The sequence below is a fragment of the Triplophysa dalaica genome, chromosome 6 (genome assembly GCF_015846415.1).
Source record: "Triplophysa dalaica isolate WHDGS20190420 chromosome 6, ASM1584641v1, whole genome shotgun sequence".
NCBI classification, from domain to species: Eukaryota; Metazoa; Chordata; class Actinopteri; order Cypriniformes; family Nemacheilidae; genus Triplophysa; species Triplophysa dalaica.
The window spans coordinates 10,235,416-10,251,878 of record NC_079547.1 but is presented as its reverse complement, the minus strand read 5'-3'; the positions used below and the strand labels follow the sequence as shown (position 1 = coordinate 10,251,878).

Here is a 16,463-nt window from a genome sequence, read left to right as displayed (position 1 = left end):
ATTGCTGATTTTAAACCAGTATGAATTTGTTATTAAGATCCGTATACACCCTTGACCTCATCAGTTTGTCAACTAATGTTTAAGAAAGGTTGAGTTTGCATGCTTAAAAAAAGCAGAACTACACTGTAAGTTACTGCCAGTATGGTTGCCAGCAAGTTACTGTATTTCAATTTACAGTACCTGTACTGTATTACATTTCCCATTCAAATTCAGTGATTATATCGATGTGGCTGTTGCGATTGTGAAATCACAAAAACTGTGATTATGTTTTATGCGTACCTTGTTCGTTGAACATGGCTCTGTGATCAGTGGTAAATGCTGCTCTATCTGAAAGCACTACACATTTGAGTCGCTTATAATCATAATAAATAAACTTTTTTTAATGAAAATACATGACGAGGCTTGAAAAACAGTGATAGAAAGATGCCAGATGCGATGCAGATAGGAAGACAGCATTACCTGGTCATACGCGTGGTTCTTCTTATATGGAGCACTGCCTTTTCTGGCTTTCAGGTGTAGCCGCATTAAACAATACTTCACTGACAAGCTGAGCATAAAAACGGCAAATCGCGTGCTGTTTCTTTTCGATTAATCGTGCAGCCCTATTTTGAGGCACACAAAATATTACTGAATAGCTAAAAACAGTACTTGTATTTTTATTATGCTGTAATTAACTGTAATACCACAATATTGTCTACTAATTGACTACAATTTTTTACTCATTGCAATAATTACAAATAATATATTTAATGAATAACTTAGTATATAAATATATAGTTAATTCATGTTTTAAAACTACTATTCTTCAGTATAACAATCAAAAGGCAATCCAAGCAATGTTTGCATGAAAATATATATTTGTCAATCAAGTTCATTGAAATATAAAATCATTAATACATTTCAGATATTTTAAAAAGTGTTTAAAGGGTAGTCAAGAAACTGCATGACTTGCAGTCGTACCTGGACATCCTTAACCTGGGATGACTCACCTGGGAACTTTTCAAACTTACCGAACCACCAGAAATCTATAACGTCCTCCTTCAGCTACAGCGAGGAGTTGTGGTCTGTGTGATTTGACGATGGGTGGGGCACTTTCACTGTTTACAGCAATCCAGTATTATTGTCTGGCATATTACAGCAAATCTACAGCAAGGTTAGAGCAACACCAAAATGTTCTGTAACATTTTCAAACCAAATTACCCAAAATGCATTATGAACTGCAGGTTTCTACTGTAATGTAGAAATGTTGTATTGTGCTGTGGATTTTTACAGTGATGTGCTGCTAATTTTACAGCAACATCTAACAATGTACAAATGCAAGAGGAATGCACTGCATATCAAAACCACGATGTTGCTTTGGTTTATAATTAAACAAATGATAATGAATATTCTCCTGCCAAACAATTGTGCCCACTGCTGACGTAAATATATGCACCAGAGCAGTTTAGAGTTCATTATTATCAAGTCTAAATGGTGATTCAATAAGTTTAGCACCAGCTCCACTCCTGTCTCTATATTATTTTCTACCAAGGCATATACTGTATATGCACAGACAATGAGCAATTTCCCATGATTTTTTATGATATAAGATTTAAGCTTATGCAAAACTGGAAAATTACAGCAAATATTAGTTTTTTTCTTTTCAACTGCACCAAAAACAGAAAATAGATTTCATTTTCTCTGCTAATGAAACAGGTTTAAGGAAAAGCAACGGGCATGATGATACATGTCAGGTATGAGGTCAGACAAGACCAGAGGCGCCAGAGTGTTGGGCCAACCCGTCCAACCATGCTGAGACAAGAATAAAGCCTTAGCCTGTAGCCCTCTTCTGCTCAAACACACACTACAGTTACAAAGTTGTCACAACACGTGCAGCACTATTTGTGTGCGTGTGTGTGTGTGTGTGTCTGTGCATGTGTGTGGTCCTTATACGCTGTAATATAATAGCAGCACTTTTTGAACATATGTGGACATTTTTGCTTCCCATGAGAAAGCTTATAAGTCATACAAAAATATACATTTATTTGAAAATGTAAAAAATGCAGAAAGTTTTCTGTGATGGTTAGGTTCGGGTGTAAGGTTAAGGGATAGAATATTACATTTTTGGAATATAACAATTAATTTGTCTATTGAGAGTCCAATCGAAGTCCCCTTCGCTGTACTTATTAAATTATTGAATATTGTGTTGCTTTTATTGGTTAGATAACTGCAAAACCCAGTAATAAACATTAAGGTTGACAGATAATATTTATTTTTGGCAAAAAATCTTGAAATAAGGTATACAATATTATAAGGTTGTTTAAAAAACTTAATGCCTGCATTATAATGCATTTTGAGGATATTCTTTATGCATTATAATGCAGGCATTAAGTCTAATGTTTGCCATAAATAATTATTATCAGTCACTGTCACAACAGTCACTTTATAGCTTTCAGAAAAGGTGTTACCCAGACGATTCCCCTAAATATTTTGTTGCTGTAAAAGTGCACAGTAGTGTAACATTTTAAGGTAGACAAAGAAGTATGCAGGAAGAAAAATTCTTATCATCATGAAAGGCATGCAACCGTATGCTCCTTGACATCTATCAAGCCAACATTTCCAAGGAGTTTCTGTAACATTTCCAAGTTGTGCAATACACATTGAAGCACATGACTGGGAATAATTACATGTTAACATCACTGGGCCCCTCCCTGTGTAAAAGCCAATGCATCCAATTTAATAGATCATTGTGTTGCCTCACCCTGTGTATGTGTTTTCCTTGTAAGCAGTTTATGGTTGGCCAAACACGGTGGCCTTTAAACATATTCTTATTGTGGACCAGGCTGTAATGTATTTTTTTCTGCTGTAAAGTTGGGCATTTTAACATGAGTTGTCTATGTAATTGGTTGCCTTTTTGTTGGCCAGTCGATAAATTGCAGTGTAAGTCACTTCCTTATTGGTTTCATTTGAGAGACTGGAGTGTTGCAGCTAGGTTTTTTCACAAAGGGATATAAAAATTCCTACGTTCAAGATTTTGACCTCAGCCTATCATTAAACGCATATTTTGTAGGGAGCGTTTTCCTTTCTTTGTTGGCCAAGGAAACTTTGTTCTATCTTCAGGAAATGGCCATGATTTCTACATGTCTATATGTTTATTTTTGTTAAGATTGTGTAATACTGTTAGTGCTTGAAAGCAGGTGTTGGGATGGAGTATTGGAACACTTCTTGCAACAGGTTAATAGAAATGGAATTTAACGTAGCATTGTTCTTTAGAACGGCCTTAGGCAACATTCACAGCTTTTAGCATATTAACCTGTTTGAATGAACGTGGCAGGAAGAAAAATCTTATTTTCCCATGCACTTGTTATTAATCTACGTATGCTCTTTTTTGAAAGATGTGATGTGGAACCAACCATTATAATGTGCATCATATATTTTTTTGCAAAACATTAATTATTGAAAATGTTTGTCATTCGTCACAAGCTTTTTAAAACTTTAAAGGAATAATTCACCCAAAACTGAAATTAATGGCATACTTTATTTACCCTCGTACCATTGTAGGCGTACATTATTTACTTTCTTAGAAATCTTAAAAGTAACCCGCACAACCCCATTTGTGAGTAAAGACTATTTTTATAGCTTAATATGATTGTAAGCATAATACATGACTGTACTCACACAAAATGGCCACACGCAGGGTCCATGAATCTCAACTTGTAACTTGAATTTAGCTTGTCTTGTGACCACGTGGACAAATGAGCTTTAAAAAAAATCCCATTAAATCTTGTCTTTTTCTCTAAAGTATTCCACAGAACTAAAGAAGCTGTACTGTCAGATCGCCAAAACCTGTCCCATTCAAATCAAGGTTCTTACAAGTCCACCCCAGGGTGCAGTCATACGAGCCATGCCTGTTTATAAGAAAGCTGAGCATGTTACAGAGGTGGTCAAACGGTGCCCGAACCATGAACTAAGCAGAGAATTCAATGATGGTTTGTAAAAATATAATTCAGTAATTCATATTAAATGCTAGTTTAAACTTGATCGTGTCCTAATCTGTGATGAAATGATTAACTGACCTTTCTATTTAAATAGGCCAAATAGCTCCACCCAGTCACCTGATTAGGGTTGAGGGGAACAGTCATGCCCAGTATGTGGAGGATTCCATTACTGGGCGTCAGAGTGTGCTGGTACCTTACGAGCCCCCTCAGGTAAGTCTCACACCCATGTTTTCTGAAAAATACTCCCTAATCTGCCCTAAATTTTTAGTTAACATTCTTTAGACCTTAAGCTATTCTCAACAGATACTACTCACAGCTCTATAAAATCAAACGCAGTAGTGTATCACATATTGTTCTGTTAACAGGTGGGCACAGAGTTCACGACCATACTCTACAATTTCATGTGCAACTCCAGCTGTGTTGGTGGCATGAACAGACGGCCAATCCTCATAATCGTCACATTGGAAACTAGAGAGTAAGATGGATTAAAAAATACATGCAAAAGATAACATTGTTCCACACATGCAAAGTGAAAAAAGTAGAAAAATAAATGTTCTTTATAGTGGCCAGGTTTTGGGGCGACGATGTTTTGAGGCCCGTATCTGTGCATGTCCTGGACGCGACCGCAAAGCAGATGAAGATAGTATCCGCAAACAACATGTCAGTGATGGAACAAAGAGCAGTGAGGGTACGAAACGCCGTAAGTAATGCTGGAGGCTGGTGACTGGGCTTGGACTAATCTATACATACAGACACACACACACACACACTTGCATTTTGCATGCATAAACATAAAACTGGTTCATCCCTTTTTACGATTTATACAAATTTTGGGGAAATTATTTACTTTGAAGATACAGTAGTTCAAATTTGATATAGATGCTATTTTTTTTAATCTCATTGGTTACATTGTATTACTTTTGATTTGACTATAAATGCAAAATGGGAGAGAAAGTATTAATAGAGAATTAGTGATATGCATATACACAGACACAGCTTTTATCCGACACCTGAACTTTTCCTTCTATACTGTGCTTTAGCTCTGCATGTGCTGTTAAAATCTCTCTCAGCTGTTTCAGTTCCTCCATGTATCTCTTCCATAGCTTTCCGCCAAGCATCTCACCTCTCCCAGATGTCATCCATTAAAAAGAGAAGATCCACCGATGAGGAAGTTTTTTGTCTGCCTGTGAGTTTCTACAGAAAAATAGCACCAGAGATCTATTATCAATTCATATTGATAAATATCTATTAATCGCTATTGATAGCAGGCCTCTTATAAATATTGATCAATGATCCACAGTTGCGGTATATACAGTGGCAAGAAATGTGTATTAACCATTGTCATTTTCTGGTTATTATATTTATGCATTTGCCAAAGCAATTATCCTGTACATTTTGTTTCTAAGTATGTGCAATACCCTGGGATCAAACCCATGACCATGCGTTGTTAAAGCAATGCTCTTACCACTGAGCTACAGGAAAGCTATGTACTTCTTTTCTGCTTGAATTGGTGATGAAATGTTATCTGATCTTCACCGAAGTCACAGATATCAACAAACAAAATATTTCTTAGCTGAAAAAACACAAACAGTCATGATCTTTTATGACTCTGTCTCTGAAACCATTCTGTAGTAGATTTTGCTTCAATGTTTAGGGTTATTATCATACTGCATCACCCATCTTCTTCTGAGCTTCACCTTGCGTACAGCCACTTTAAGATTATCTTCTAGGATTTTCTTATAAATATGGAAATTAATTTTCTCCTCTACAATGGCAAGCAGTCCAAGTCCACAGGCATCAAAGCTGGCGAAATCACGATGCAACCTCCACCATACTATACTGTTGCTAGTTGGTATGCTGTTTAGTTTAACGGCATACTTAGCGCTGCTGGTGTTCTATTTTTGTTTCATCTTTCCACAAGACATTTTCCTTGTAGTGATGTGGAATGTCAATGTGGTCTTTGGCAAACTTTTGGCAACATTATGGTGCGCTGCCATAGATACAATGCCTGTTCAATGTTTTACATTTGGTTAACTCATGAACGGATATGTTAACCTACCCATTACTTAAGCTGTACACTGACACTGTTTGGGTGTTTTAAGTTCATTTAGATCTAAACCACACCTTTATTCTCCTTTCATTGATTGGACTTGAATTACTTTTTCCACCATCAAGTTGTATGTTTAACCCTTGTGCTGTGTTCAAAACCCTATTACACTTGTGGTGTTCCTAGGTCAAAATGACCTGTCTACCGAAGATAAATTATAAATCACTTTGTATGCAATATCATGACCAAATATTGAATTCAGTCTTTTTGTCAACTTGTTTTATTTTTACCGGTTTAGTGGGTTTTTTTAATCGTAGGCCTAGTTATCCTGAGTTTAGACTTCTCATTCTTTGACTGAAAAAGGCAGATTTTGTGAATAATTTTGGCAATATTAAATAAAATATGATGAAAATGTTCACATTAGCCGACGTTACTGTTTAACCAGAGAGTTTGTTTTGAAATGCTTTTATTTCATACAATATGGCACAGAAAACACTTGTGGTGTTCCAGGGTCAAAATGACTTGCCCACCAAAGATAGCTTTAAACCACTTGATATGCCATATTATCACCAAATATTGCATTCAATCTTTTTGTCAACTTGTTTTCTTTCATTCATTTTTTTTCTGTGAATAATTTTGGCAATATTAAATAATAATAATTCATTACATTTATATAGTACTTTACATCGAAGGGGGGAATTCCTCAACCACAACCAACATACCAATGTGGAGCATCCACCTGGATGATATGCCAGCACCCCACCACACACCAGTTTATTGTTAGAGAGGAGACAATGTTACGAAGCCAATTAGTACATGTGGGGATGTTTAGGAGGCCGTGATATATAGAGGCGAACGGGCGATTTTGGCCATGATGCCGGGGTTACACCCCTACTCTTATTCGAAGGACATCCTGGGATTTTTAATCCCAAATCAGGAGCTGGGTTTAACGTCTCAAACATAGAACGGTGCTTTTTCACAGTATAGGGTCCCCTTCACTAAACTTGGGAATTAGGACCCACGATGACCACAGGGTGAGCAACCAGTCCTGGCCTAACTAACACGTCTTCCAGCAGCAACCTAGTTTTTCCATCCAGGTGGTGACCAGGCTCAACCCTGCTTAGCTCTAGGGAGCAACCAGCCTTGGCCTAAAGGGGGAAATGGTTGTTGTTCATACTAGCATACTTTAATCTAGACTAAATAATTTAACCAGGAAGTTTGCTTTGAAATGCTTTATTTGTTTACAAAATGGAACAGAATCACACATGTGGTGTTCACGGGTCATTATGACCGCCTACCACAGAGAGCATAACATCCCTCGATATTCTATATCATAACAAAATTTTTTGATTCAATCTATTGGTCAACCTGTTTCTTTCAGTTATTTCTGGTTTTGTGTTTCTTTTTCAAACTGATTAATCATAGGCTTCATTGATCGGAGCTAAGGCAACATAAAAATGACCGGCCATTGAAAGTGTGGAAGATCACAAAACTCAGGACCTTTATTTCAAAATAATTTTATTTTCTGATTAAAGTGAGAACTAGCAATTATGCTGTTTCTGTGTCAAATCTGACCATTGTGACATACAAGACAGAACACATAAACGCTATCATATAAACAACAAAAATTATTGGCTGTCCTCTGCCTTCCCTAAACAAACTTTACACTGAACGCAGCATTGGAAGGGCACCAAATATTTAATGGATCCCTTCCATTTGTTTGAATTGCTGCCCTCTGGCAAATGCTTTAGGTCCATTAAATAAAGGACCCCACACACAACACACACACATAATAAATGCACCAATCTGATTGGACATTTTTTATATCTCAACCGACATAGGTTAACCATACCTTTTGTTGATTTACATCAGAATATACACACTAACTAATATGCAATGCATTATCCTCTTTTACTGTGTGCAATACCATGCAGCACTTTTTGCTCACCGTAAAATATTTCTGTGCAATATCTGACTCTTTCTACTACTGTTTTTTCATATATATATATATATATATAATATATATATATATATATTAGTTGGTAGCTTGCACTAATTTATGCATTATGGCACTGTATGGATTGCTCTAATTTTGCTGTATATGTATGGTGACAGTAATAAAGAACCTTGTGAATATGGAGAAGATCTCATGGAACATTTAATAGACAATAAACATCAATCCATTAAGATATATTTTTTAATTAAAAGAAAAAAGTTAAAAAATCAATGACCACCTGGCTGTGCCATTTACATAATGTTTGGAGTATAATGGTCAAATTTAAAAGGGAAGAGCACAAGTATTACTTTAGACTCCTATTCAGAAAATAAAAGCATTTCCAAATAAATGTCCTTTTTTGTGAAATTTTTCTTTGAATTTTAAGGGTCAGTCATTTTTGAACGGAACACATTGTGCGATTTCAAAGATAACATAAGCATTTCAGACTAAACTTCCTAATTAAAGTACAGTAGTTTGATAAACAGTGGATTTGGCATACGATTAATCAGTTAAAAAAAGATACACAAAACTAGTATTAACTGAAAGAAAACAAGTTGACAAAAAGATTGAATCCAATATTTGGTGATAATACAGCAAATATAGTGATTTATAAGCACTCTTTGGTGGGCGGGTAATTTTTGACAAGGGAACAGCACAAGTTTGATTTTGTGCCATTTTGTACACAATTAAAGCATTTAAAAAACAGACTTCTGATTAATCAAATTAGTCTAGATTAAAGTAGGCTAATGTTAACATCAGTGCAATTTTTTGTCATATTTTATGTAATATTGCCCTTTTAAAAAAAAAAATGCTTTTATAAGTCAAAAACAGAGGTGCCTAAAATCAGATTAACTGAGCCTATGATGAATCTGTTCGAATAAGAAACACAAAACCAGTCCTAAATGAAAGAAAACAAGTTGACAAAAAGATTGAATCCAAATAACTTTTGATTTATAAGCGATGGATCAATTTAACCCGGAAACACCACAACAATAACAAGGTGAGGGGAAAAAACACAAAAAAGCAAGTCAACTAATTTCAGTCCAATCCAATAACGTTAATTCGTATTTTTTGGTAGAAAATATTTTTACATGAGGGTTTATGGATGTCCTCAGTAATGATATGAAAGATCATGACTGTTTCTGTTGTGAAGATCAAGATCATCAATTTAACCAGAAAACCAGGAAATTTTAAGCAGAAATCTAGGAAAATGAAATTGGGTTACTTTGTCTGGCCACTGTACGTATACAGCCACAGAAAAAATATAAGAGACCACTACAGTTTTGCCTTTAATCAGTATTTCTGCATGTGTTGCGGCAATTCCAGTCCAGTGTCTGTTGAATGTCAATAGAAATCTCTACATTTTCAACCTGTTATAGACACCCAACAGCAATGTGAGAGACTGATAGAAGGGAAATACACCATTTTATTAAATAATCCTATAGTACAAACATACGTTATTCATTAGTAATATGTTGATTGCACATATGAACTTTGCAGGGTTTCCTTGGCAGTATTCAAGATCAATGCATCTTATTTTGTTATTTAGACCAGTTTGTTCAATTTTTGTTACTGCAAGTAGATGCAAATATTTAAAATCAAATGTTGGAGTGGTCTCTAATGTTTTTCCATGGCTGAAACATAAATAAAACATAATTAATAACATTTGTATAGAAATACAACTGAAGAAATTAAGAATCTGTGAATCTGACATCCAGATATACCTCTTTCTCTGTCTCTCTCTCTGTGTCTTTGTCTCTCTCTCTCTGTGCTCCAGATTAAGGGTCGTGAAATATATGAGATTTTGGTGAAAATCAAAGAGTCTTTGGAACTCATGCAGTTTCTCCCTCAGCATACTATTGAATCATACAGACAGCAGCAACAGAACCTTCTGCAAAAACAGTGAGTATAGCAAAAATCTTTGCCAGTAAGTGAATGATAAAAAGAGGTATGTTTTTCCATACTTGCAAATGAATAGAAGAAAAGAAAAGATAACTTATTTGTTTAATATTTTGATTTAACATTGTTGTAGGCAAATATAAACTGTGCTTGCAAGCACCACCTGCTACCAGACCATTTCTCGAGTGATGTTATCTATGTTCCACTTATAATGTTAGCATGATTTTCACATCCAAAAATAAATAAGATAAATTGTCTAAATAATAAAAAAGTATTATTTTATCTAAAATTAAAAAATTACCTTCAGGTTATTTATTGTTAACTAAAACTAAAACGTTTGTATTACCAAATAAATTAAACCTTATTAGTAACATAAACAAAGCAAATTACAAAAGCACATTAAATTTAACATTTAATCTAAAAATATTTAAAAGCTAGTTTAAAATATGTATAAAACTAAAATAAAAGAAACATTACTCTGCTTCCTCATAAGGGTTCTATTAGGGACTTTGTGAGGTATTTGTTAAAGATGCTTTACCCATTCCTACAGTCATGTCTGACCCTGTCTGCCTCCCGATGTTTTCCTCTTCCTGCCTGTTTCCATGCGTTTCCCCATGGACTTCATCTCCCATGAACCTCCACTCTCCCTCACCTGTCCCTCTTCAGCTATCCCCGTACCTGCCTGTAATCCCCTCATCACCCGGACAATATATATACCCCTTCTGTTCACCTAGTGTTTGTCGGTTGGCTTAATTCATTATGTTTGCAGTTATCCTGTTACTATTCAATGGTAAATAAAGTGTCTCTGCGTCTGCTTCTATATACCTTAATATCTTAGGTCTTTATTAAGCTTATATTGTTTTATTTATGTATCATAAGTGTTTTAACAAAGAATGTTCTTCCTTAAGGTGTTCAGCCTGAGTACATTGCGCAACAATAGTAGAAATGAAAATTAAACCAGTAGACCTACTGTAGGAAATTAACCAAATATCTTCATGGACCATGATCCTTACTTAATATCCTAATAATATTTGGCATAAAAGAAAAATCGATAATTTTGTATTTTGTATGTATTTTTTGGCTTTTACTAAAATTGTGCCCGTAACTTAAGACTGGTTTAGTGATCCAGTGTCACAAATATAAAAAAAGTAATAACGATTTATTACCTTAATTTCTTTGTTTCTTGCTGACAAATCCCTGTTGTTACGTAAATGAACAGAGAGCTATTTATTCCTAGGGGCCATTTACACAATTGTGTTTTGTTTGAATCTCATTTGAAGAATAAAACAATCCTATAGACCCGTTTCAGAAAAAAATATCCGTCTACACTACACCATAGAAAACGTATGTCACCATTCAGGGATGTTGGGTATGCGCAGATAAGCGTAGCCCTATTTATGCGCATGCATGCCTCCCACAGCTGGTAATGGTGAGGAAAAGCAAGGAAGTGTTTATTTGGACAGATGATGAGGTGTTATCAATGTTATGAGGCTTGTCTGATTTAATGTGGCACCGCGCATACATATCAGCAGTCGGCTTTCTATTCTCTCTCATGGTACTGTAATGCTGGGCGATCAGTTTACACAGCATGAAGTAAAACAAGCTAATGTGTGCATGGTTTTGTTGAGCACAAAAATGTATGCTATTCCATAAAAATAGTACACACTTTTAGTGCAAAGTATAAGTAGACAAATTGGGATGCAGCGACAATCGCATTGCATTTAGCATTTTGTACATTCATCAGGGCATTACTACACAATGACAATAAACAGAGAATTAAAGAAATTAAAATAAGGATGATCTGAAGCAAAATTCCATATATAGAAAATCTTAATATGCTTTATGCCAGTGTTTCCCAATCCTGGTTCTGGAGGATGCCCAGCCATAGGCGCCGATCCTGGGCTCCGGGGCTCGAACTCCCACAGTAAAATGGTTCATGTTTCTCAATCAACTTTAACCAATCAAAAATGCTTTTAAAATTCGGGTGTCTCTATGATTGTTTGATCTTGCGAGTCGTTATTCAGATAGAGTTGTTGACCTTCCAAACAGCAGTGGACGTAGTTAATCATTTTGATAATGTTAATTCGTCTTTAAATTTCGCATATAAATGGAATGGTCCATAATTAAAATGAAAACTTCAATTGACCCTAGCATCTCTACATGAAGCAGCTGTGTTGCTATTTCTTTAAGTGAACAGCCTTTGTCATCGACATCATGTAGTAATCACAGCAGCAGAAGTAACGGCGGGAGGCAGAAGCAGAACTCTCGAACATATCAAGAAAACTGGAAAAAAACATTTCACTGGATAGCATACAATGCTACCAAAAACAAGGTATTTTGTCAAATCTGATGTAAAGCAAAAGACATGCGTGCCCCACTTCCATCTATCACAAAATAGTCATAATGACAACACAAAAAAAGCACAGTCTAACTCGGGTGGCTGACCACCACCCAACTAACCAAATGTGGACAGGTAATACGTTTATGTGGGACACCATTGAAAGGTAGTGTGAAACTGTTATAAAATAACGTAATGAAAACATTTTTATATCCTTTTTAGCTCAGAAAAATAAATTGTTATTTAGTCCATTCCAACTACAACATAATTAAGGCATGGATAAAATGTTATACAACATAAAACAATTATTGGCAATTTCAATTTAAGGTTTACGGTCTCTTTAAATTTTGAGCACAGAACAGAGTCCTCATTTTGTAAACTTTGAAAACTAGAGGAATAAAGAACAAACAAGTAATGAATTAGAGTTTTTCTTTGAATATGTCTGATTGTTAAATGATGCATTTAATGGTTTTCAAATAATGTTCATTTTAATAGGCTAACTACATCCTATAGGCTAAACACAGTTTCAAAGGCACACAGTTTAAAATGTTTTAGTGAGCTTTTATTCGGCAAGTTGACATTGGATCTACTGACAGACATCGCAGCCTCTTGATGACTGAAGAATGAGTTTCTTAAAGTAAAAACTAAAAACCAACAGACTGATGAAAATGATGGAGATTTTCTCAATATGAGACGTGCGGAAAATAATCTGCATTAACACAAAATACGAAACGGGGCTTCAGTAGATTCTAGAGCAGTAGGTAGAACCTTGTAACGGGATGAGTATGCAAGACTTAGACAGTCTATCTACGGCTAACAGAATACAAGTAAACGTCTCCGACAGTGGCAGTTCAGTGATAAAATCCAAAGCTATGTGTGACCACGGGTCTGTTGGGTATGGGAAGTGGCAGTAGTTTCCCTTCAGGTAGGCGTCGAGGGGTTTTGGAGATGGCGTACACTGAGCAGCCCTTGACAAAATGGGAGACATCCTAAGGCATACCCAGCCACCACGACCGGGCTGAGAGGAGCGAGAGGCCGAGCTTACTGCCTGGGTGTCTGGATCCCGAAACATAGTGGGCCAAGTCCACAAGGGTTGTGTGGAGTTCAGGAGGTACAAATACCCGGCCCTTGGGACCTCCTGGCAGAGTGGGATGTTGTAAATTTATTAAAGGATTAATGAACACGACTGGGGGGGTATGTGTTCCGGATCAGACCGGTCAAATTTGGTGGATGACTGGCGGGATAGAGCCTTGGCTTTGCCATTGAGTGCTCCAGAACGATAGGTAACTTCAATGAAAACTTGGAGAAAAAACAGTGCCCAACGGTCCTTTCGGGAGTTGAGACTTTTGGCTTCTTTAATGTAGTCTAAGTTGTGATGATCAGTGAAAATGATGAAGGGATGTTTGGCTCCCTGCAGCCAGTGTCGCCATTCTTGGAGTGCAATCTTTATGGTATGCAGTTCACGATCTCCTATGCTGTAATTTAACTCCATCGGGGACAGCTTACGAGAAAAGAAGGCACATGGATGGAGTCGAGGTGGCTTCCCTTGCCGCTGAGAACGGCAGGGATCAGAGGAAGGGGATAAGCAAAGCATTCGGTGTGAGTGTTAAGAGTCTGATAATCTGTACAAGGCCGCAGACAAAGAAACAAAGAAAAAAGCTTGAAGCGGCAGGAGAGGTAGACGAATTTCTGCTTCAAAACCTCCTCGACATACTCTTCCATAGCTCTCTGTTCCGGGAACGATAGTGGATAGATCCTTACTTTCGGCATGACTGCCCCAGGCAGCAGCTCAATGGCACAGTCCCATGGCAAGTGTGGAGGGAGTTCAGAAGCTTTTTTTTGGAGAATATGTCCTAGAACAACCAGTCTTCAAAGGGGATTTCCTTCCGGGGATCTGGACAGGAACACTCCAAAGAAGAGGAGAGGTAGACTCAGGTCCCAATGATTAACAGGTTCAACTATCTTAGGACAGATTTTCAGGCAGGATTTAATACAGTTCTCAGCCCAATGAAGAACCTTGCAGGACTTCCAGACAACTCTAATGGAGTTAGAGCCACAGTCGTCCCAGGACGAGATCGGAGGTTGACCCCTCCAAAACCCACAACGACAACTCCTCTTCATGATTTGGTTCCATGAATACTCTGATCAGAGGTGAGTGGAAACAAATTAGTCTTCGACCCAGCGGTTTCCCAGAGTGTTCTAGACAGCCATATTCTTCTTGTTTCTCACTTTCTTCAACTCCAGGAATTTGAGTAGGGCCGAAGAGATAAAAATGACAGCTGCTCTATAGTCAATTAGAGCCTTGGCTGGAAGAGAAACATTATATACAGATTTCATTGCATCAGCATGTGACAAACAGGGGATAGAGGCCATCCCATCCACTAGTAGCAGCAAGGATTTGGAACTGTAAGGCATATTCCGCAACCCTAGCCTGACCCTGGCACAATCGAAGTAAGCGATCGGGATGGTAAACAGATCGGCAATCTGGCCAAATACACCACAGAAGTGTTCCAGAAACGAGTGCAACTCCATAGTCAAGGCACCGCTCACTTTCAAGATGGCATGCGCCCAAGTGAGGGCATTCAAAAGGGATATGATAAAAGCTATCTTTGACATATCTGTTGGAAATTGTGAGGGGTGCATCTGGAAGTACAGTTGACATTGGAGACAGAACCTGCTGCACTCCTCAACTGACCTGGCGTAGCGAGAAGGAATGGCCATGAGACTGGCGAAGGCAGTGGATGAAGCTGATGATGCTAGGTGAGAGTAGATCAGGTTGACCAGTTCGGGAAGGGTTCTTTTAGTGGGAGGACTCTGTGGGGTGATCATGTTGTTTAGGTCTGGTCGTCTGTCATGCGGGGGCTAACAGACTCCTACAACCCCAGAGTCTCGTGAAGGTAAGGAGTGGTGGAAAAAAAACAAAGAATAATTAGTGCAAAAATTTCAAAAAAATGATAAAGCCAATATCCAAAAATAATCAGTCCAAAATGCAAAAAAATTGAGACTGGTAAAGTTGTGAATACAGGCAAAAACTGAAACGATAAACTGGTATACTCCGGTACATAGAACAGATCAGGTAACAATAATTATCCACAGGATCCAAGACACAGGAAAACAGAGTGCAGGTGATGTTAAGACCAGACAATGAGAAAGGAAAACCGACAAGCTTAAATAGTGTGCAGGTGGCAAAGAAATCAAAGATGGCTGACGGAGTGTGGTGCATAATTGGAAGTGTAGTCCGTTAAAAGTCCGGTGATAGGGATCGGGTATTCTGTGATGTGAGCGCTGATGTAGGCCGGTTGAGGAGCTGCAGACGTTACAATTTTGTTAAAATCTTAGTAACTTTTTAGTAACTACTCAGGTTTTACCACATCAGCATTAACTTATGATCTGGAACAGTACTGTAAAGTGAAAACCATGGTAACTTTTTTCTAAATACTCTAGTCTTACCACATCAGTATTAAAGTTGTCATATTGCACGAATACGCGTTTTTCTGTCTTTGTTGTGTCAGAAGTTGCCCATGCATGTATAAGACACGTAAAATTGTAAAAAATTAAGTATGGGAACAAAAGATGTATTCTATCAGTTCCAAGTCAGTTTGTGGTATGATTTGACCAAGACCACCCAAATGTATACGCAAGTTAGATGGGCGTACATTTCAGTACCATTGCTTTTGAACCTGGTGTTCCAAATAGAGGCGTTACATTTTCGTCACACTCTTGCGGTATTCGACCAATCACTACGTACTGGTTAACTGGCCAATCATAGCACACCTCGCTTTTCAGAGCGATGAGCTTTGTAAAATATGCACACGTTTCAGAGAGGCGGTGCAAAGAGGTGATAAAGCATTCACATTACATAGAAAATACAGCGTTTTTTAACCTTAAATCGTTTATGTACAATGCGTTTCATCATAAATAAACAATAATATTTGTTTTAGCTGACTCATAAACCCCTTTGAGTAATTACTTATCATCCAGAACAGTATTATAAAGTGAAATCCATGGTAACGATAAATGTGTTCATGCGATTTTATACGGCTCCGTTTTAGGAACTGAAGATCTGGAACAATGTAATTGTTCGTTCTATTTTACAACTTTTAAAGGTATGCTTATCCTTTAATCTATTCTTGAAGCAATGTTATGGCCTAAAAAGGCATAGATCCTGTGTGTAATAATTTTACTAGGCCTATAGCCTGTTAAAGA

The 16,463-nt window shown here is 37.1% G+C and overlaps 1 protein-coding gene across 3 annotated transcripts in view; it reads left to right on the top strand.

The window, feature by feature from the left end:
• The window catches only part of tp63 (tumor protein p63), a 68,607-nt gene that overhangs the window by 25,383 nt on the left and 26,761 nt on the right, over window positions 1-16,463 (top strand). For 2 of the 3 annotated variants that reach the window (XM_056749808.1, XM_056749811.1), the window contains exons 3-8: window positions 3,782-3,968; window positions 4,072-4,187; window positions 4,343-4,452; window positions 4,541-4,677; window positions 5,081-5,163; window positions 9,798-9,922. In XM_056749808.1, the coding sequence (XP_056605786.1) occupies window positions 3,782-3,968; window positions 4,072-4,187; window positions 4,343-4,452; window positions 4,541-4,677; window positions 5,081-5,163; window positions 9,798-9,922 (758 nt within the window). The remainder of the gene's footprint in view (window positions 1-3,781; window positions 3,969-4,071; window positions 4,188-4,342; window positions 4,453-4,540; window positions 4,678-5,080; window positions 5,164-9,797; window positions 9,923-16,463) is intronic. The other variant, XM_056749810.1, reaches the window with a different exon arrangement.